The sequence below is a fragment of the Bidens hawaiensis genome, unplaced genomic scaffold (assembly GCF_021521415.1).
Source record: "Bidens hawaiensis isolate Kalapana, Puna unplaced genomic scaffold, B.hawaiensis_p1.1 tig00012467_1, whole genome shotgun sequence".
NCBI classification, from domain to species: Eukaryota; Viridiplantae; Streptophyta; class Magnoliopsida; order Asterales; family Asteraceae; genus Bidens; species Bidens hawaiensis.
In genome coordinates, this window is record NW_027492017.1 from 245,884 (window position 1) to 267,295 (window position 21,412).

A 21,412-nucleotide genomic window follows, 5' to 3' on the forward strand; every position below is an offset into this window, starting at 1 on the left:
TTGATCTTAAAACTCAAAAGGTTAAATATGTTTGAGCATTGCTCACCTGGGACGGTCTGGCATGGGTCGGTTTGCGTGTCCAGAACAACACGTTTTGGAACAATAGTTCCACTGTTCCACCTAGTGGATGACTATTTTACTCTTAGTCTTGTCACTTTGTGGCTGTATATACTCAGAAAGACTTACTTTGATCTGTTACTAGTTTTCTTTATTTTTAAACAGCAATAATATTATGTTAAGTCAGGTCACTGGCACTTGTTATTATAATTTCTGTAATTATCTAATAGAAGTAAAGGAGAGGGTCGGTGTCACAGAAGGAATTTTTTTTCTTTTATTGCCTTTTTTGTTGGTATATATTTCCAAACGTAGGAAGTCGAAACTCTCCCACAGCAAATATCTACTGCTTTATTTGATCTTTTACCTTTATTTTGTTGTATATTCCCACTGCAAATACATACCGCAATATTTAAACTTTTATTTTTGGTCTTTATTCTAAAAGATTCTTAGTTAAACCAAGGAAATGATTTGGTTGAATGGCTATTGATTTTTGGTCTTTATTCTAAAAGATTCTTAGTTAAACCAAGGAAATGATTCGGTTGAATGGCTATAGGAGAGTTTGTTAAATTAAAAACCGCACATGCTTGGCTTAGTCTTTGTTCGAAATTTGGGATTTTATTATATATAACAAATAGAAAGTTTAGTGCTGCAGGTGCCTTATTGAGCCACTTTACGGCACCAAACTGGTCCTCAAAGTTTGTTTTGTTTCTTTACTTAAGTCGCCGTAACGAATGCAACATAAACCGAGCGAACGTCATTTTTTTTTGTTTTAGTTCCGGGATCGACAACGATCGGCTTTTACCAACGCTCGTATTTTAACGAATGACATCACCCTATTGGTCCACCTCAAGTTTTATAGATTTTCTATATGTGGTTTTAATTCCGGCACAATAACACACGTCACCGAAACCGACCGAATTCGCGTCAATTTATCGGCTCAATGCTTGGGGTCCACAACACTTGGGTTTTACCACTATCCGTGTTTTACTAACTGCCCGACGCAAGTTCAGTCATCGTAACGAATGTAACGAAAACCGAGCGGACATCAATTTTTTTTGTTTCCCGGAATCGACAACGATCGACTTTACCAACACTCGAATTTTACTGACTGACGCCACAATATTGGTCCACCTCAACTTAAATACTTTTTTGTTTTATATTTGCTTTTAATTCCGGTACAATAACACACGTCACCGAAACCGACTGAATTCGCATTGACTTACCAGCTCAATATTTAGGGCCGACAACACTAAAGTATTACCACCGTCCGAGTTTTGCTAACCTGCCCGGCACAACGCACCGGGTAAAAAACTAGTTTGTAAATTATAAGTGATGGTCTTACTGCTACTTGATTCTTTATAATTTTAAGTTTAATATATAATCTTATTTAATATTTATAAGGGGAAATTCCTATAATAGCCCATTTATAGAATGTGGTTTCAGGTTTGTCCCCTCAAATTCAAGTTTTCAACTTTGTCTCTTTGGTATCTTGTCGCCGGCGACATGTTACGAACACCGACGATGTGTTAACATAACATAGGATTGACAATGCGTTATGTTGCTAACATAGGGTAGCAGCGATGCGTTAATGTTTAAAGCAGGGGTTCCACGATGCGTTAGTTGATAATGCATCGCTGCTACCCTATGTTAGCAACATAAACGCATCGTCAACCCTGTGTTATGTTAGCAACATAAGGGGTTCCGACGATGCGTTTATGTTGCTAACATAACACAGGGTTGACGTTGCGTTTATGTTGCTAACATAGGATAGCAGCGATGCGTTATCAACTAACGCATCGTGGCCCTACTTTAAACATTAACGCATCGCTGCTACCATATATTAGCAACATAACGCATCGTCAACCCAATATTATGTTAACACATCGTTGGTGTTCGCTAACATGTCGCCGGCGACGAGATACCAAAGGGACAAATTTGGAAACTTAAATTTGAGGGGACAAACTTGGAACCACATTATATAAATGAGCCATTTTGGGGATTTTCCCTATTTATAAACCATCTTCGTATCGTGAAGTAACTTAGCCGGATTCCTTAGGTAGCGTTTGGTATGCAGGAATGGAGGACGGAATGGAATGACCCATTGTGAGGAAATGAAAAATAGTGTGTTTGGTCGACCAAAGAAATGGAATGACCCATTACCTAGCCCATTTTATTCCCTCTAAAATACCCCAATTTCATTTCATCCATACACCATGTTTTTTTTTTTCATTTAATTCCCTCCTTCACCCTACATAACCTCCACCACCCTCCCAACAACACCACCACCCAACATCAACACCCACCACCGCCACCAACCACTGCCGCCACTGCCACCAGCCACCACCATCGCCGTCCACCGCCGCCACCAACCATCGCCATCGGTGGCAGCCACTTAGCACCGCTAGTCGCCCGCCGCATATATCAACCATCACCCCACCATCACACATGCAGCCCACCGTCACCGCTGCCCACCGCCGCCGCCACTGCCACCAATCACCACCATCGGCGTCCTCCACCACCACCACCCACCTCCACAAACCATCGCCATCAGCACCCACCACCTCCAGCCACCCGCCGCATCCATCAATCATCGCCCCACCATCACACACGCCGCCCCCCGTCATCGCTGCCCACCACCACCTCCACTGTTACCGCCACCACCACCTCTACCGTTATCGCCACCGCTCCCACCACCACCACCACTCACTACCATTTTAATTTTATTTTTTTTATTTTTTTCTTAGCTACCAACAATACAAAGTAATGATTCATTTCATTCCCATGTGGTAACCAAACATTTCGTTGGAATGGTAATAACTCATTCCATTCCTTTGTCCATTCCATTACCAAGTCCATTCCATTACCCCATACCAAACAGACCCAAATCTTTATCAAACCAATTCAAATATCAAGTTTAGTTCATTTAGTATACAATACCCTGATCACATGCTTCTCGACTTCTCGTGGATACAATACCATATAAATCCTAACTATCTAGTTTATTCAAGTTTTTGCATGACTTGAACAATGGTCAACTCACGCATTTTGAGTTTGGCCCTTTAGCTCATGAGAAGCGGCCTCACTTCGAAATCTACATAGGTGGACCTTATCAAAAGAGTTCCCGTAACTAAAACTCTCTGGTAGGTTCTTTTGATCGTCTATTCAACTTGAATATATCATGAAACACAACACGTTGTTATATTTCAACTCTTAACTTATTAATGTGGAGCTACTTTGTGTCCAACGGTTCATGCATATGTAATGCAATGACTTCAAGATCTATGAGTATAATTTTTAGGGTCGGCTGTCTCGTACCTGTATCGTCTATTGACTTCAACTAATAACCAGACTCAAACAAGGCCTACAAACTCAACATTGTCGTCCTTACGAATTACGATGAATCATGGTTTATTCGTTGATGTTTGCCGATGTAAATCAAGGTTTGTAATAATGACTTAACCAACATATTTAACACGATTTTTGTAGCCGATCATTTAAGTTACCATGCTTGAAGTACACTAGAATGTCACATAATCAGGTATAAATGTATAATGATAGATCATAGAAGTTTAATTTATTTACCAAGTTTAATTTGAAATTATGATTATTAGTATATTTAAATTGATGGCTTAAATGCTTAGCCACGTCTTCTGAAAAATTAAATTAGTGGTTAACCTTTCTATGTCCAATATTTTCTACAAAAATTATTATATATTATTAAATGCTGGTAAAAATCGTAAACATACTTTTATTAGTTTCATTGTCATCCCTTTTACTTTAAAAAAATAAATCTTTAACGTATTTTATTTTCATTTAGATTGTTTTTTTTTTATGATAGCATGCGCTTGTTAACTTTTTAATAAAACTTAAATAAAATAAAAGTATGTTAAATTTTTTTTTTGACGTTCCAGTATAGTTTTTGCTTAAAATTGAATTGTATTTATAATTGATGGCTTAAATGCTTAGCCATTTTTTAATATATCTTATTTTAATAATTTTTTACATTATTGAAATTAAATTAGTGGTTAGCTTTCCATGTCCAGTAGTTTTTTTATTATATAGTATGTATACTACTAATTTTTATCCCCTTATATTACGGGGTTGTTTTATATTATTTGTTTCTAATATATATTTATATTTTGAATTTATATATTTTTTACCGTATGAAAGTTAATAATATAGTTATTGTTTGATGATAAATTATTACACAAATAAATGAGATGTTATAACTCGATTTGAAAGTTATATGGGTTTGATGAGACCCAAAACCCGTTTATTTTTGTTACCATAAATTTGGTTTTTTAATTATAAATAATATATTTTTTTAAATAAATCATATATTTAATTTTAGTATATCCATACTTTATAGGATTTTTATACAAATATTTGGTGAGATTAGTTTTTAAATTAATGAGATGTTATAACCCGTTTAAAAGATATATGGGTTTGATGAGACCCATACCATGAATTCGGATCAAATGCATGAGAAACCTTCATTTAAAAATCAAGCAAATTTGATGACTCCAAAAAAAGGGAGCGACCACATCGCGACACGTATGATTTTTATGTTTTTGGTTACATATATTACTAGTTTTTATCCCCGTATTACGGGGGTTGTTTTACATTATTCGTTCTTAATATTTATATACTTATTTGAAGTTTAATTTTATTTATTGTAAGAAAGTTTATAATATACTTAGAGCTTGATGATAAAAAGGTTTCACAAATAACTAAGATGTTATAACTCAGTTTAAAAGTTATCTGGGTTTGGTGAGACCCAAAACCACTTATTTTTTTACTATAAAATTGTTTCTTAATTATAACTAATATTTTTTTAAATCATATTATAATTTTTAGTATATCCATATTTTATAAGAATTTCACATCAATAATTTGGTGAGATTAATTTTTAATTTAATGAGATGTTATAACCCATTTAAGAACTATATGCGTTTGATAAGACACATACCCGTGAATTCAAGTCAAATGCATGAGAAACCTCCATTCATAAATAATACAATCTAGTGATTTGAATTTAGTGAGTTTTTGTTTATATATATTTAAGATAGATAGATAGATTAAGTCTGCATATTTTAAATAATTTTTTCACATTATTAAATTAACTTAGTGGTTAGCTTTCTACGTCCAATATTTTTTATTATATATTGTATAATACTATATTAAGTCTGTATGTTGGTATAAACTGAACATATTTTCTTTTATTAGTTTCAATGTCGCCCCTTTGTCTTTAAATAATAGACGTATGTAACGCATATAATTTTCATTCATTTGATTTTCTATGAAAACTCACGCCCTTGTTAACTTTTTTCTTTTGAAAAATAGTTGAATGTGTAAATACTAATATTCTGACATAATTTTTTGTTTAATATGGACTTATATTTAAATTAGAATATTTTATGTTATCGTTAGCTACACGAGTGTAAATAAATACTATAACAGCCGATATCAATACCAACTGACTTCACTTCTCGCTACATCGGATGAGAGAATCTTACTATTACTACTAGGAGTTATTATCACCACCACCTCACCTCTAAATGTTTTGTTTCTTTTTCTTTTTGTTCATTACTTGTAAAATATAGTATTTTATAATATGTCAAATATACCGTTGTAGTGTGTTTATAATATGCCACTACTTCTACATTTTATTTGGTGACACTTAATATCTTTTTTGTTAAACTACCTTACGTCATTTCTAATTTAAATCTAGCGACAATGTTTTTCTATTCCGATCTAAATTCTAAATATGCCGTTGCAATATGCTCACACATTTCGATTCTTATCAACATTCCGACACAAATTTATTCTAACCATATACGTATTTATCCTAACCATAAACGTACAAGTTAGCAGAGCTCCTTAACAGTTTTGTTTTTGTAATATAAAGCAACACATTTACCTTTCTCATATTATAAAATTCCAAAACTCTATTTATATGTGGTTACATATAAATTATTCTAAATCGAACGCTATAAATTTCATGCCGCATCAAGCCCACTGGAAAGTGTGGGGTTGGACATCTACTAGTGTCCATTTCTTTAGGGACAATTCTAAAAATGACCAACTTATAGAATATGGTTTTAAATTTATCCCTCTTAATATGTACTTATGTCTACAAGAAAGAGAGTTTTTTTAATTTATATTTAATGATAAAAGATATGTTGCATTTCAAGGAGATCATGCTATTGAATTCACCAACCAAATATTGGTTATGAATACACAATTTTGAAAAGTCAAAATCATATGATTGTTTCATTTTATTTTTAAAGTGTCTGGAACCACCCTCAATACCCGAGCGATGTCAACTGTTCATGCTGATTTTAACGCTCCAGACCTAATTCATTCAGGAACACCATAAAAAAGGAAACTCACTTAAACTTTATGATTCTCAAGTTTTAGCCATCACTTATTGAACCAGAATACCAACTATATACTATTGTTTCATTTATTATATGAATTATGCATTAGAATTAATTACACATTTATTGTAATTTGATTGAATAACCATGCATTTCTTCCGTTTTTCATGAACCATGTATTAAACTTCTTTTCAGTGTAGGGCTACCCACTTTGTGTAGACACCTACTTGGGAAGGTTCAACACTCAACTCTCGCAAAATGAGTAGTTTAAAATTATTTGTATAAAATAAAATAAAAGTAACATTTATCGTTCAAAAAACAATATAGTATACCTGTTTATCAAATAGTTTTATCACACTTTGGTCTATAATTCACTCACAGAGAAATTCATTGATTATTTATATTGACTTTCACGACGGTGAACTAATATAAACGTATTTGAGTAAAACTATTATTTTTGGAATAAACTAATTTTATTAACCAAGAAAATAACTTAAAACTTGATTACAACCTTATGACGATGCCTACATAGCTAAGCATAACCCATTGAGACTATAACTAGGACCCTATCAAAATTAAAAACAATTAATATAGTTATAATCCAAACTTGATAATTATTCAATTCCCTTTTAACTTTACCTACATTCCACCATTACTTCTTCCTTGCATTGAAAACCACATATTATTTAAGGATGGTTAACTCCAATAGACTTTAATGCAATAGCAAATAGGTGCCTAATGAAAGTATTCATTAAATTTATAATAGCCTGGAAATGACAAACATAGCGGATGAATATTTATAAAAACTATACCTTAAAGAGTAATATGTGTAGATTGAAATTGACATTGCCATAATAGAAGTAGGTAAGAAAATTAATGTTTTCTGTTAATGAGTTTATTCATAACCATGTAAGGAAGTCCTTAAGTTGTAAAATAAAAATAAAAATAAAAGTTGTAATAGAGATAGAGTTAGATGTGCCATTCTTTTCATCCTTAACGTTTAAAAATCACGTTAGACATTCTTTACGTTTATTATTTATTTCACTTTTCATCCTTTACAACTAGCTATGTTAGCTTTTTAGGTTAACTGCAAAACATGTGAGTCAAATGTTTGATTGGGTCGCATTTAGTAATTGAGCTTAAACCTGAGATTAAGCCACCTTTAAAAGATTATTATTTATATAAAAATTAATGTATTATATACCATATAATAACAAAATAAATATTCATATACACATATAATTGTGATAAAAAAAAGTAAAGAATATATATCTAGTTACCATAACTATAATTATTAATATTATTATATATTTTGTTATCACAACTATAATTATCAATATGTTCCACAAAGCCGACTCAAGAGATTTATTTTTTCTTTTTTCGTTTTAGACCTCTGAAATGATTGAGCGAACTCTAATATCATATAATTAGTTATCATAACTATGACTAGTGATATGTTAGATATTTCGTTATCATAACTATTATTATTGATATGTTTAAATATTTCGCTATGATAACTATAATTAATGATGTGTTATATATGGATATATTTCGGTATCATAACTATAATTAATGATTTGTTATATATTTTGTTTTCATAACTATAATTATGGATATGTTATATATTTCATTATAATAACCAACTGCGCCTGCTTCAGTTGGTTCAGTTGCTTACCCCGTTGAGCCAACTGTTCCAACTGTGATGACATCACCGCCGGCTGTCAGTGCCATATTTACCGCATCTTTCACTGAGCCGGCGGTTACTTTTTCTGCGGACTCCGCAGCGGCGACCAAGGTTGTGAGTTCACCTACGGTGAGTTCACCTCCGTTGGTTTCTACTACCACGGCGGCCTTCACTATGCCTCTGTCATCGGCAACGACGGCCGATCCTTCAGGTATGCATGGGACTTCTCGCCAACCTCTGCCTCCTTCCCATCTACCTGACCTCTTGGACGGATTTCCCTTGGGTTCAGGTGATGGGTTTGGCGGCTATCGGCCTGTTGTTGACCCTACAGGTGTGTAGGGTTCTTTTGGCCTCTTTTTTTTTTATCATCTTTTCCTAACTGCTTTTTGTTTTTTGCAGTGTCGGATTCCAATGAAGTGTATGTTCCACGATGGAACATCCGCCGAGGAACAACCCTTCGCACACCTGTGGAGTGCGTGGAGTGGGCTCGTCAAGCAGCTCCCAGTGGTGCGTTGGGGGAAGCCATGGCTAGCTACCAGGAGGGTAGGCTAACCAATGAGCTTCGGGTTCTCCGGGCCCGGATGCAGCCGCGCGTCGAGCTGCTTTGTCGTGAAAACGACAAGTTAAAAGCAGCTCGTATCCAAGAAGTAGCTCAGGCGCGGGCTGTCCGGAGGAGAATAGGAGGCTCTCCGCCGCTGCTACGGAGAAGGAGAAGGCGTTCAAGGCCCTTGAAGTTGAAGTTCAGGCCCGTCTCGAGGCCCGTTCCAAGGCTGCCCAAGCTGTTAACGAACAGCTTCGGCTGGCTAAGGAAACTGCTCGGAACGCAACTGAAAGGGCCACCAAGGCTGAAGCTGTTGCTGAGCCTCTACGCCTCGAGAATGAGGAACTTAAAGCCAAACTAGAGGCGCTCCAACAGGCTCATGATGCCTTGGCGATGGAAGACGCCAAGAAGCACCAAGAGATCTTGGACCAGAGGGGTGTGCTTGACCACACCGAGCGGAAGCTAAAGGGCGTTGAAGAGGCTGCTGCAAAGGAAGTGTTGCTTGTCAACCTCAATAAAAGTGAAGCAGAACGCGCCCGTAACCAAGCTCAAGCCGCCCTCCAAGAGGCTCTGGTTGCCAAGGAATGGCTTATTCGAGAAGCGTTGTCTCAGGTAAGCTTAACTTCATAATGTCTTTACGCTTTTCTTTGTAAATAGAAAAGGTTTTTATACTTGTATTTTTTCTTTTTGTAGGTTGTGCATCGGGTCTTCACGGATACGTCTTATGACGATGCTATGAGCGCAGCCCTCAACGCTTCTCATGAGGATGGGGAAAAGGCCGGCTTCCTGCTTGGTCTAGGGTTCGTTGAGAAAGGCATCCCGCCTTCCAACTTCCCTTTATTTGATGTGGATACTGAAGCTGTATACGACCAAGCAGTGAATCAGTATGCCGCCTTCCCGCATCCGGTGGTGGAGAAGGTAAACGAAGTTGCTGCTGCTGATGATGGGCTAGCTATCCTTAAAGCTTTCCTTGAACCGCCACGCTCTACTGATGGTGCTGGTCCAAGTGGAAGTGGTCCTGAAGCTTGATTCTGAAGATCCCTTCCCACTGTTAGGATAGGTTTAGCTTGTATAGATTTATATTCTTGTAGGCGGGTAGTTACCCGGCCCTTGTAATGAATATTATGAAATATAAATCTTTGTGCGGGTAAGACCGCTACTTTCACTGGATTACTTGCTTTATAAACGTTATATGACTTGCTCATGCATACTTTAGTTTAAATTAGCAATTTTCCAAGTGTTTAGAATAAGTTAACCTTTGAACGTGGTAGATAATAGGTTGAAGTTTTGCTTCCTCTTTCGTGATTGTGCGGGTAGGACCGTCACTTACACTTAGTAGGATGGCTAAACTTTACTTATATCTGATCTGCGTGGAGGTTTTCCTCATCTTTTTAGAAATTTCTAAGTGTTTAGAATAAGTTAACCTTTGAACGTGGTAGTTAATAGGTTGAAGTTTTGCTTCCTCTTTCGTGATTGTGCGTGTAGGACCGTCACTTGCACTTAGTAGGATGGCTAAACTTTACCTACATCTAACCTGCGTGGAGGTTTTCCTCATCCTTATGTTAGAAATTTTCTAAAGTATTTTGAATAAGTTAACCGTTCGACGCGCGGTTGTCAATAGGTTTGGTTTCCTCTCATGATTTGTGCGGTTAGGACCGGCACTTTCATTTAGTTGGATGACCAAAGTTTACCTATGACTGACCTGCGTGAAGGTTTGCCGTTTTTTGTGTTTATGCGGGTTTTGCCGCCTTCCCCACGCAACGACTTTCCACGTAATTATGCGGTGAAAACCGGCATCAGTGTTGAGTAAATTAACCGTTCGGCGCGCGGTTGTTAATAGGTTAGTGTTCAGTTTCCTCTATCATGATTCGTGCGGTTAGGACCGGCACTTTCATTTAGTGGGATGACTGAACTTTACCTTTAACTGACCTACGTGAAGGTTGCCGTTTTTTGGGTTTATACGGGTTTTGCCGCCTTCCCCACAACGACTTTCACACTTATGTATGCGGTGAAGACCGGCATATCCGTGTGGAAATTTCATAAGTATAAATGTAAAATCATCAGCGTCGATGTTCTAAGGAGAATCATTTCCATTAGAAGTGGCTCTGGGCCTTTTCTTTACAAATTTGGGATTGATCTACATGCAAACTGTGTAATTGAGCTCCCTTCCATGTTGTTGGGATGGGAGTGCCATCGAGCCGATATGCACCTGGTTCGGGATCTCGTTGTTTACGCAGTATGTAGTCTCCAACATCGAAGCTGCAATTTTATTCGTGTTTTCCCCAACTGGGGTTCTACACGCATCAGCCTGCTCAGCGTTCATTGCGCCACGAGGTGCGCGAGCGTCCCATCTCTGACAAATGCTTCGACCATGTCCTTTACGTCTGTGCATTCTTCAGTGTTGTGGCCTTTTGTCCTGTGAAAGTCACAGTATTTGCTCCGATCAGCATTGTGACGATGTCGGATTATTGGAGCCTTTGGCCATGGGAGCTCCTCAGTGGCGAATATCTCGGTGACGCTTTTGGTGAGTGGCGTCCATCTGGAGTTCTGGTTCGACTGTACGTTATCCCTTCCGCCTAACCGATGTTGCAAGCCGAATGAGGTGTCAAAGTTTACCCTTGACTGCCAAATGCCTAGCTTCCGCTTTTTGTTTAGTCGGGCAGTAAGGACGTTGTCTTCTCTTGTTTTCTAGGTGTAGAGGTTTGTGCTCTGGGGGAGATCTCTACCCAGTTGCTTCTCCGTTTCCGCAAAGCGTTTTGCTGCTGTCATGATGGCATCCCATGTGGATGGCATGCCATCTTTACCCGTTAAGGTGCGGATGAGCTCTGGGTCGATCGCGCTGTGGATGAAAGCAGCGCGAACAAGATCTTCGCTGATATTACCCAGACTTAGCTTCTTTGAGTTGAAGCGAGTGATGAAGTCTGGCAAAGATTCATCTTTTTCTCGAATGCAATTGAGGATTGTCCATTGCTCCTCGGTATACTTTCTTTGTTGGCTGAAGTGTTGGCTAAACTTCTGCTGGAAGTCTTCCCAATCGTAGATGTGGTGGACCGGTAGACGATCGAACCACGCTCTAGCTGCCCCAACAAGCGTCATTTGGAACATGTAACACCACGTAGGTTCCGTCCAACTACTGACGGTTGCCCCCGCTATGAACCTCTTCAAATGATCGTCTGGATCAGATATACCATCGTAAGTGCCGATGTTGGACATCTGTTTGGCACTTTTCGGGACGATTGCTTCCGCAATGTCCCTTGCAAATTTGGACGTTCCCGCCTTTGCAGCAGTTGGTGTAAATGTTTTGGAGAAGGCACGTGGGTTTCCACCTGCGTTTTTTGGTTTGAAGGTTTCTCCAAAATGCCTTCTCGGTTGGGAGTCCGTTTCCTTACGCTTCCCTTTCGCCCTATGACGAGGGTTTACGTCACTATTGGATTCCTCCGAATCATCGTCCAAGTATTCTTCGAATTCCTCAGGCTGTTGGAGTGAACGTAAGCGTTCATCCAACTCAGCTTGGAATTCTTTTTGACGTGCTTCCGCCCACGCTTTGACTTCATCGAGTGTTTGGCGGGGGAGCCTCGTTCTTTGTCTCCCTAACTGGGTATCGGTGAATCCCAGTGAGCGATTATTTACTGCACTTGCCCCAGCTTGGGTAACTGGGGTAGTGTTCGTAAAATTTACTGCACTTGCCCCGGCTTGGGTAACCGGGGTAGTGTTCGTAAAAACTGTGTAGTCACCGGTATTCCCCCCAGTAGCTGGGGTTGTGGTTACCGGAGTTTCTTTAACCATCTTTCCAGAAGTTTGAAAAAACTGAAAAGAAATGAAGTTCTAGCTTTTATGCACGGATGACGCCAATGAAGAAACATTAATCTACCCCGGGCAAATTACGGATAATCTGGGGGTCAAATAGATGTTTCCCACGAGGGGTTAGATCCGGCAAAGATGGTTCTTCTGATAACCTGCAAAACAGACACCGTGAGCTCGTCACTGAGAAAGGGGGGGGTACCTCCTTGTGACCACCCTCCGGCATGAGAATCAGACTAGATTGCTCTTGAATACAAATGTATATTAAGAGATTGCTAGAGCAGATATCAGGTATAAGATGTAAGATACAAGATAAGATTAGATGATCATACCATTTGGGGTATTTATAGCCGAAGGTAGGTTTCCAAGAGGGTATAGCCGGCTGAATAGTATTCCTGTTCTACCAACTGTGGCCTACGCACGTGCCATGCTGGTAGTTGGTGGGTAGGCAGCGGCTGATAGTGACCAGGCCTGCTGTGTACTATTCCTTTTCCACCAACTGCCGGCTATGCACGTGGTATGACAGGAGTTGGTGAGTAGGCAGCGGCTAATAGTGACATACAGTACAAGAGCATGCTGCTCGCCATACTGTTGTCAATGAGCTGTCGTATCTCTGGTCAGATCTTTTGCCCATACCTCGTCAGGTACAGTATAAAAGATCCTCCAGTATCGTACGGACTGGCTTATTTGGGCGGGAGTATTCCCCCTCCCGCCTTTGTGCGGGATTGTTCCCGGCTTTGCTCATTCCTTCAGGTGACTACTGAATTATTGAGAGCTAAGTGCCTTGTGCGTGTAGCCTTGCTGCGCGGGTGGCCTTCCCTGATGGCTTGTATCCGCAGCTGCGGGAACAGGCGGAGTACTTCACATTGGGACGCATTTCCTGCGGGAACAGCTTGCGTACTGCGCGTAAGGACGTCACGTCTCTGAGCATGGTGGATCCTGCGGATCCAGTTGGTTTCTGCGCAGACGTCTCTCTTCAAGGTGAGTCCTGCGGGTCCAACTGGGCTCTGCTGCGACCTACCTCTTCATGTGAGTCAAATGTTTGATTGGGTCACATTTAGTAATTGAGCTTAAACCTGAGATTAAGCCACCTTTAAAAGATTATTATTTATATAAAAATTAATGTATTATATACCATATAATAACAAAATAAATATTCATATACACATATAATTGTGATAAAAAAAAGTAAAGAATATATATCTAGTTACCATAACTATAATTATTAATATTATTATATATTTTGTTATCACAACTATAATTATCAATATGTTCCACAAAGCCGACTCAAGAGATTTATTTTTTCTTTTTTCGTTTTAGACCTCTGAAATGGTTGAGCGAACTCTAATATCATATAATTAGTTATCATAACTATGACTAGTGATATGTTAGATATTTCGTTATCATAACAATTATTATTGATATGTTTAAATATTTCGCTATGATAACTACAATTAATGATGTGTTATATATGGATATATTTCGGTATCATAACTATAATTAATGATTTGTTATATATTTTGTTTTCATAACTATAATTATGGATATGTTATATATTTCATTATAATAACTATAATTAATGATATGTTATATGCCTAATTTATCTACAGTCTTATCATACAAGCACCAGAATGAGACGACGAATTCCTGGCTTGACTTTTAGCGTGGTACTGCCACGTAGCTTAATCCCGGTCACTTCTTCGTGAATAGGACACGATAATATTTTGGATCAATACAATCCTTCAATTGCTAGGGAAAGAATATCGGGATTAGTTTCCTTGCCATTGCTACTCTTGGAATCAATAAAGTTAAGTGTAATTCGAACATCACTTTCTTATTCAATTTCTCCGATATAAGATATTCATTATACTATTTTAGTGTGGTTTGATTATGTTCAACAGAGCTATACTTTCTTTAAAAGAAGTAGGCTAATAGGGAGAAGATCGTAACCTTGGGTAGTCAACCATATGAGGTTCTAATTTCCAGTAACTTTGTTATCATAACTACAATTATTGATATATTATAAATTCCGTTACCGTAACTATAATTAATGATATTTTAAGAATTTTGTTATGACAACTAGAACTATTAATATGTAAATAAAACTATTCAAGAAAACATATAGATGATAATCAATTCAATCATATACTTGAAAAATTACTCACTGGTCAAGCACGAGTTTTAGACAAAGAACTTGAAACAAGTCAAACTTGAAAGTAGGTTTGACTCAACTTATTTACACCCACCATTATGTGTTTTGTGATATATTTTAGGAAGAAACTTAATTTATGAAAGTATATTATAAGTTTGAATCGATTTTTTTAACATGCATAATAACTGACTCGGTCTTAGTGGTGGCATTATTATGTTTGGTAAAATTTTTTTTTAAACGACCAATTAAGTAACACCGGGTATTCCGTACGCGACCCCCATTAGCTAAAGGTAGCCCAAGCCGACCACTAGTCCGGACAAATAGGGCCCCTAACGGTCCACCTATTGAAGGATTCACGATGGAAAATTTGAAAAAAATAAAAAATGTTGCCAACGAATGGAAGAATACAAACATGGCTTTGTTGTTTTTATTCTTTAACTTTAATTGTAAAATAAACAAAGACATGCTCTGCCAAAGGTATTTCATTGTTTAATTAAACATTTAGACGTCAATTTTCATACATAAATTATCTAAATAAATATATATCAAATTTAATAAGGTTTATTGGATTTTAATAATCCTTATGGAACAGTATGATAATAATTCATATTCATTTTATAGCCACTGGCGGTTCCAAATTTAAAAAAGTTTGCCTCCAGTGGTCCCCGTTAAAAAGACTTAATGGTGTTATATTTTTTTCCGAGTTTCAAACTAATGTTTTAGGGCTTTTGATCGTAAGAAGGACACGGGCCGATTGATGTAAACTTAGCTTGAAACGGTGATCCAAACGACTTGATTTTTGTTAATTGTAAGTTCAAACAAATTGAAGCATCATTTAGCCGTTTTGGAGCACCGTTTCGAACTAAGTTTTACATTAATCGGCCCGTATCCTTCTTCCGGTCAAAATCCCTAAAATATTAGTTTGAAATTCGGAAAAAAAAGTATAACGTCGTTAAATCCTTTTTAACGAGAGACCATTGGGGGCCAACTTTATTAAATTTGAGACCGCCAGTGACGATAAAAATATAATGATTATTATCAGTCAATACCATTTAATAGAAATTATTATAATCCAATAAACCATTTAATAATTTTTAATAATTATTTCCTAAACTCATAAACAAATGAACAAAAAAAAGCCTCATACAACTCTACTCAGCCCAACCCTATTTTCTTATTAAAAAAAATTATATAAAATGCACACCATTATATAAAAAAATCCTCTTATTTTGTATTTAAATATTGGTAGTTAACCTTTGTTTAGACACTTGTGTTACTTAGGTTAACCCCCATACCAACTATTTCCCAAAAATATAAAACTCCCAACATTTCTTGATTACCTTAAATCCACCCTCCATTTCTGCTCACCAAATCAAATTCTCATGCACACTCAACCCACCCACCCCTACCCCACAGCCCCCCCCCCCCCCCACACACACACACACAAACACCACCATCATATAACTCATGACTTGCCTCCCCATAACATATCTTAAACATGAACCATCCCTCAACTCTCAACACCACCACCATGACCACTTCTTTTTCAAATTTTCCGGCCACCTGCCGGAAGATCTTGCCAGACATTCAAATTCAAATCATTGAGCTTTTCATAGCTTTTCTGGTGTTCATAACCATACGGTCCATAAGTAAACGCAGACGAAACGGGCTACCTGTGTGGCCCGTTGTTGGGATGTTGCCATCGTTAGTTTTCGCTCTTCGGGTCGACATCTACGAATGGATTTCGGGTATTCTTTCGAGACAAAACGGGACCTTTGTGTTTAAAGGTCCATGGTTTACAAATCTTAACTGTGTAGTCACTGCAGACCCACGTAACGTCGAGCACCTTCTCAAAACACGGTTTCAAGCCTACCCGAAAGGCCCTTATTTCCGTCACGCCCTCCGGGATCTTCTTGGAGATGGAATCTTTAACGCAGACGATGAAGTTTGGCAAAAACAAAGGAAAACAGCAAGTATCGAGTTTCACTCGTCTAAGTTTAGAAACATGACGACCGAGTCATTATTAGAACTTGTGCATGGACGGTTGTTGCCCGTCTTACAGGAGTTTGTAGATCAGTCTGATGAGACTGATCTACAGGGCATCCTGCTGAGATTAACGTTTGATAATGTTTGCATGATAGCTTTCGGGGTTGACCCGGGTTGTTTACAACCTGGGCTTCCTGAAATACCGTTTGCTAAGGCGTTTGAAGCCGCTACCGAAGCGACTATATTTCGGTTTGTTACACCGACACTTGTTTGGAAGACTATGAGGCATTTTAACATAGGGTCCGAGAAGACACTGAAGGATTCGATAACAGAAGTTGAAAGATTTGCTGATGATGTGATTAGAACAAGGAAGAAAGAAGTGTTGATGATGTCTGATGAAGATAAGAAACAACGGTCTGATTTGTTGACAACCTTCATGGGACTTAAGGACGAAGAGGGACACCCTTTTTCAGATAAGTTTTTAAGGGATATTTGTGTGAATTTTATACTTGCGGGTCGGGACACGTCTTCGGTGGCTTTGAGTTGGTTTTTCTGGCTTCTTGATCGGAATCCGACCGTGGAGGAAAAGATTCTGTGTGAGATATGCCAGATAGTTAAAGAACGAGACGATGAGGGCGAAATTGGGAATTTGGTATTTAGACCAGAAGAGGTGAAGAAGATGGAGTATTTACATGCTGCTTTATCCGAGTCGTTAAGATTATATCCATCAGTACCGGTGGATCATAAGGAGGTAATATACATCCAGTGATAAATCGTGTATTCTTATAAATATACATCAAGCGTAACCCGCACACACTTAAAAGCGTGTATCCTGAATGCGACCGGTTTAACCCATTTATCTAAACGTGTCAAATGGGTTGACGGGAAATAATTATTAATCAAGATGTTACGTGTTAATAGAGTTTGTGGGTTGTACAAAAATGGATTAAACGGGTTAGTGGGTCGATCTGATTAACTAAACAGGTCTGTGGGTCAACATGTTTAACTAAACAGTCTAAACACATCAACCGGACCACGACCTGTTTAACTAAACCAGAACACAGCCTGTTTTGACCCAATACCCTCACACCTAACTAAGTTATGTAATTCTAGTATTGTTACACATTTAGTCTAACTAACCATAACTTCCCTTAAAATTGCAAAACACAGGTTGTTGAAGATGATGTATTTCCAGATGGTACAGTACTAAATAAAGGAACAAAAGTGATTTATGCAATCCATGCAATGGGAAGAATGGAAGCTATATGGGGAAAAGACTGCAAAGAATTCCGGCCAGAAAGATGGCTAAGGGACGGGCGGTTCATGAGTGAATCCGCTTACAAATTCACCGCCTTTAATGGCGGACCAAGGCTGTGCTTGGGTAAAGACTTTGCTTACTACCAGATGAAATTTGCCGCCGCCTCAATATTATACCGTTATAAAGTGGTGGTGGTGGAAAATCACCCGGTGGCACCAAAGCTTGCACTCACCATGTACATGAAACATGGGCTGAAAGTGAAGCTTTTGAAGCGTAGCAAGTCTGATCTTCAAGCGTATCACAATATTAAATATTAAGAGATGATAGTGAAGATAATAGTGAAGATGTGTGGTGTTTGAGTTTTTTTTTTTTTTTTACTTTTTATTATTTTTTCATATTATTTTACATTTATAAGTCAAGATTGTATTGCACAAAATGCTGAAAATGATGGGCAGAAATAGATGAAGATGCATTTTATTGTAAATTAAGAATATAAATAAAAGATTTGTGGGTGTAGTTCAACTATTCATGCTTTACCTGACCATTCTTGATAAAATTCATTTAGAAACTCCTCCATGAATTTGTGTCTTTTCTCAGCCCTTGCCTTCCCTGCCTGTAATATATATAAAGAATCAGATATACACAGACGGATTATCTAAAAAGGGCGCGTGAATTAGACACCAATACCTTTGTTTTCATTAAATCTTTGAGTTTAAGGAGCTTTTCATGAAAGTGATTCATGGTAGTTTGTTCATCTTTATTCATGTATTGGTCCTTGGTCAAATCCGAACGAGGCTGAATGTTAGGATCATGAAGCACTCGGTTTCTACTCCCGCCAAAGGTGAAACAACGAGCAATACCTGTAACCGAAGTTAATGACTAACGATGATATAATAATATATAAGCATAGCTATATTAATTTTGATAATTAAGGGGAAAATGTTAATTTACCAATAGCACCAATTGCATCAAGACGGTCAGCATCTTGCACGACACCAAACTCAGGTGTATAAGAACCGTTTGTGACTCCATTTATTTCCTCCTTGAAACCTTTAAATTTAAATTAACGAATGAAGGATTAGACAGAGTAACAATTGGCTAAAATGGATCTTTAGTAAAGGGAACTTACCCATCTTTTTAATGATAGATAATATTTTGCTGCTCTTATCCACATCTACACCCTCTTTTTCAAGAAAATCCTCTACAATTTTCTCCTCAGATGGATTCTTCAAGTATTTGTAGTCTCCTGCATATGAAAAAAATTTCATCAATACCAAAACAGGTGAGAGTATTTGTGGCCACAGGAAGACGAGAAGCAAATCTTGGTCTTAAAAAGCATGAGGCACTCAAGACGTTTAGGTCTTGCAAGCCGAGGCGCGAGGTGAGAGCTTCACGTACGCAAGATGTTGCTTTATGTACAAACCAAAACTACGTCTCTTTTACATTTTGACCAATTTCGACCCATGTGTACATAAAATGCCACCTCAAGGAGCTGTAACTTTTTTCTGATTGCCTCGCACCTCAGGCGTGCTTATTAAAACCATGGAAGCAGTCACCTATATCATGAAGGAGTGCAGCTAGCTCAACCTACAACAGTAGTGAGATTAATATCAATAATGATCCAAGAATTGGTCAAGGTTAAAAAACTAAAATAAACAAGTAAGCATATACTAATAAAACCAATCAAATACCATTAATCATTTATAATCTTATGCTAGACTAAAACAGAAATTTGATATTTATAGGTATGTATGAATTAAACGAAATAGAAAGAAAGTAGAGATTTTATTGAGGTTTGTAGCTCAGATAAGTGTCTTAATGGCAAATGAACTATGTCAACGAGCATAGACAGGTAGTGACTGTATATGAAGGTGTAGATAAAGGGAAACCATGTAAACGAATCATAAAAGACTTGAACGACATCTTAATTTAAATCAGTGACATAAGGAGAGATTGTAGCCAACAAAAGTTAAGAACTCTCCCCTGTAGTCTCGGTTTCACTTAGACATTATTAGACAAATTATACAACTAACATATCTAGAAAGTATCCAAGTGTAGCATTAGTCTCTATATAGATCCCTATGAGTATGTGACCCTATTATACACACAATCAAGGGGTAATTTAAATTATCAGTTGTGCTTTTGCTTCCCCAGTGGTGTTGGTTAAAGAGAAAGATGGTGAGTGGCGTATGCGTATAGGTTCCCAATTTCACTAGTTGAAGATTTATTGATAAACTATGTGCGACTCGTAACTATTCAAGAATCTTTTAAAATATGGATACCTCCAATTTCGTAGAAGAATGCATCCTGATGATATACAAACATAAGACACCTTTTTAGACTTCATATACTTGATGAGATACTCATCTACAGCCTAGATTCGCTTAGAACACCTTTAGCAACATTTAGGGGTACAAGCGAGTTGAGCCGCTCATGAACTACACAAGAGCGGATTGAAAAAAACTCGAAATGAGCCAAACCTTATCAAGCCCGAGCTGAGCCTTGTATGCGAAGATCGTTTAGGCTCGTCAAGCCTTAACAAGCCTAGTGTATTTTTAAGTTTCAACTCTTTTGGACTCTTACGTATTAGTTTCATACTGCACAACCAATCTCGAGCCAAGCTTTGGCTCATCTAAGGTACTGCACACGAGCTCGAGCCAAGCTTAGGCTCGTTTTAGGTTTTTCCCAAATTATTCAAATAACTAAAATGCACATATATTAATTAATAATTAATAAGTAATAAACGAGCGGAGCTCAAACTCAAGTAAGTCAAAACGAGCTGAGCTTAGTCTCGTTAAAGGTTTTCCTTTCCAAAATATATAAATAATTCAAATGCATATAAACTAGTTAATAAATAACAAACAAGCCGAACACGAGCTCGAGCTGTTTCCACCCCTAGCAACATTCACTATAGGCAAAGCCAAGTAAATGTAACAAACAAGCTTAATTCTATCATTATTTAACCTTTAATTAACCTATCCGTGTAACTATAAAACAACTTAGGGTTTCTTCAATTAACATGACACCGTAGAAAACTTAAAATCATAATTACAGCAATTATCAAAATCACTACACCGTATGCATTCGTACGCGTTAATTTGTCAATCAATTGAATAAAATCAGTTCAAATCATATAATATAATAATAATAATAATAATAATATAAATCATGTGATTACGAGTAAAAAACCGTACGATTTCGATGGAGATTGGTGAAGAAGAGAGGCGTGCTTCTTCGTGAGCAAGCGAGAGAGCGAGGTCTCGAACACGAAACGCGTGAGCAGCATCGTGTGATGCGTCGTTCGCCTTCATCATCTCTTCCACTAGTCTCTCTGCGTTCCGTACGGTCTCACTTTTCGCCATTTCTGCAGGGGTGATGAGATGTTTTGGAAGCTGTTAACAAGACGTATAGCAGTTTGTAAGTGAAGTGACTGTATTTGACCTTTTGACGAATAAACGGTTTCAAATTTTCAATCATTTTATGCGCCAGCCGCCAATATAGGCCGGGCTGAGTGTTGAAAGATCATGTATTGGTTAAACCCCCGGGTCAGGTT

General features: G+C 37.7%; 1 protein-coding gene and 1 pseudogene across 2 annotated transcripts; one reads left to right on the forward strand and one right to left on the reverse strand.

Annotated features, from left to right (window-relative positions):
* The first annotated feature begins 16,113 nt into the window (after positions 1-16,113).
* On the forward strand, positions 16,114-17,370 carry LOC143541064 (cytochrome P450 86B1 pseudogene; annotated as a pseudogene).
* Positions 17,371-17,856: 486 nt separating this feature from the next.
* LOC143541089 (uncharacterized) lies at positions 17,857-21,299 on the reverse strand. 2 transcript variants are annotated; one of them, XM_077033996.1, is made up of 7 exons: positions 21,054-21,299; positions 19,416-19,446; positions 18,989-19,105; positions 18,811-18,909; positions 18,547-18,719; positions 18,397-18,472; positions 17,857-18,141 (listed from the first exon to the last, which is right to left on the reverse strand). In XM_077033996.1, the coding sequence occupies exons 1-7, from the start codon at positions 21,219-21,221 to the stop codon at positions 18,062-18,064; spliced, it is 744 nt and encodes a 247-aa protein (XP_076890111.1). In that variant the 5' UTR covers positions 21,222-21,299; the 3' UTR covers positions 17,857-18,061. The 2 variants fall into 2 exon arrangements, with proteins under 2 accessions (XP_076890111.1, XP_076890112.1); XM_077033997.1 differs by having other exon boundaries at positions 17,857-18,146; positions 21,054-21,298.
* Between the last annotated feature and the right edge of the window lie 113 nt (positions 21,300-21,412).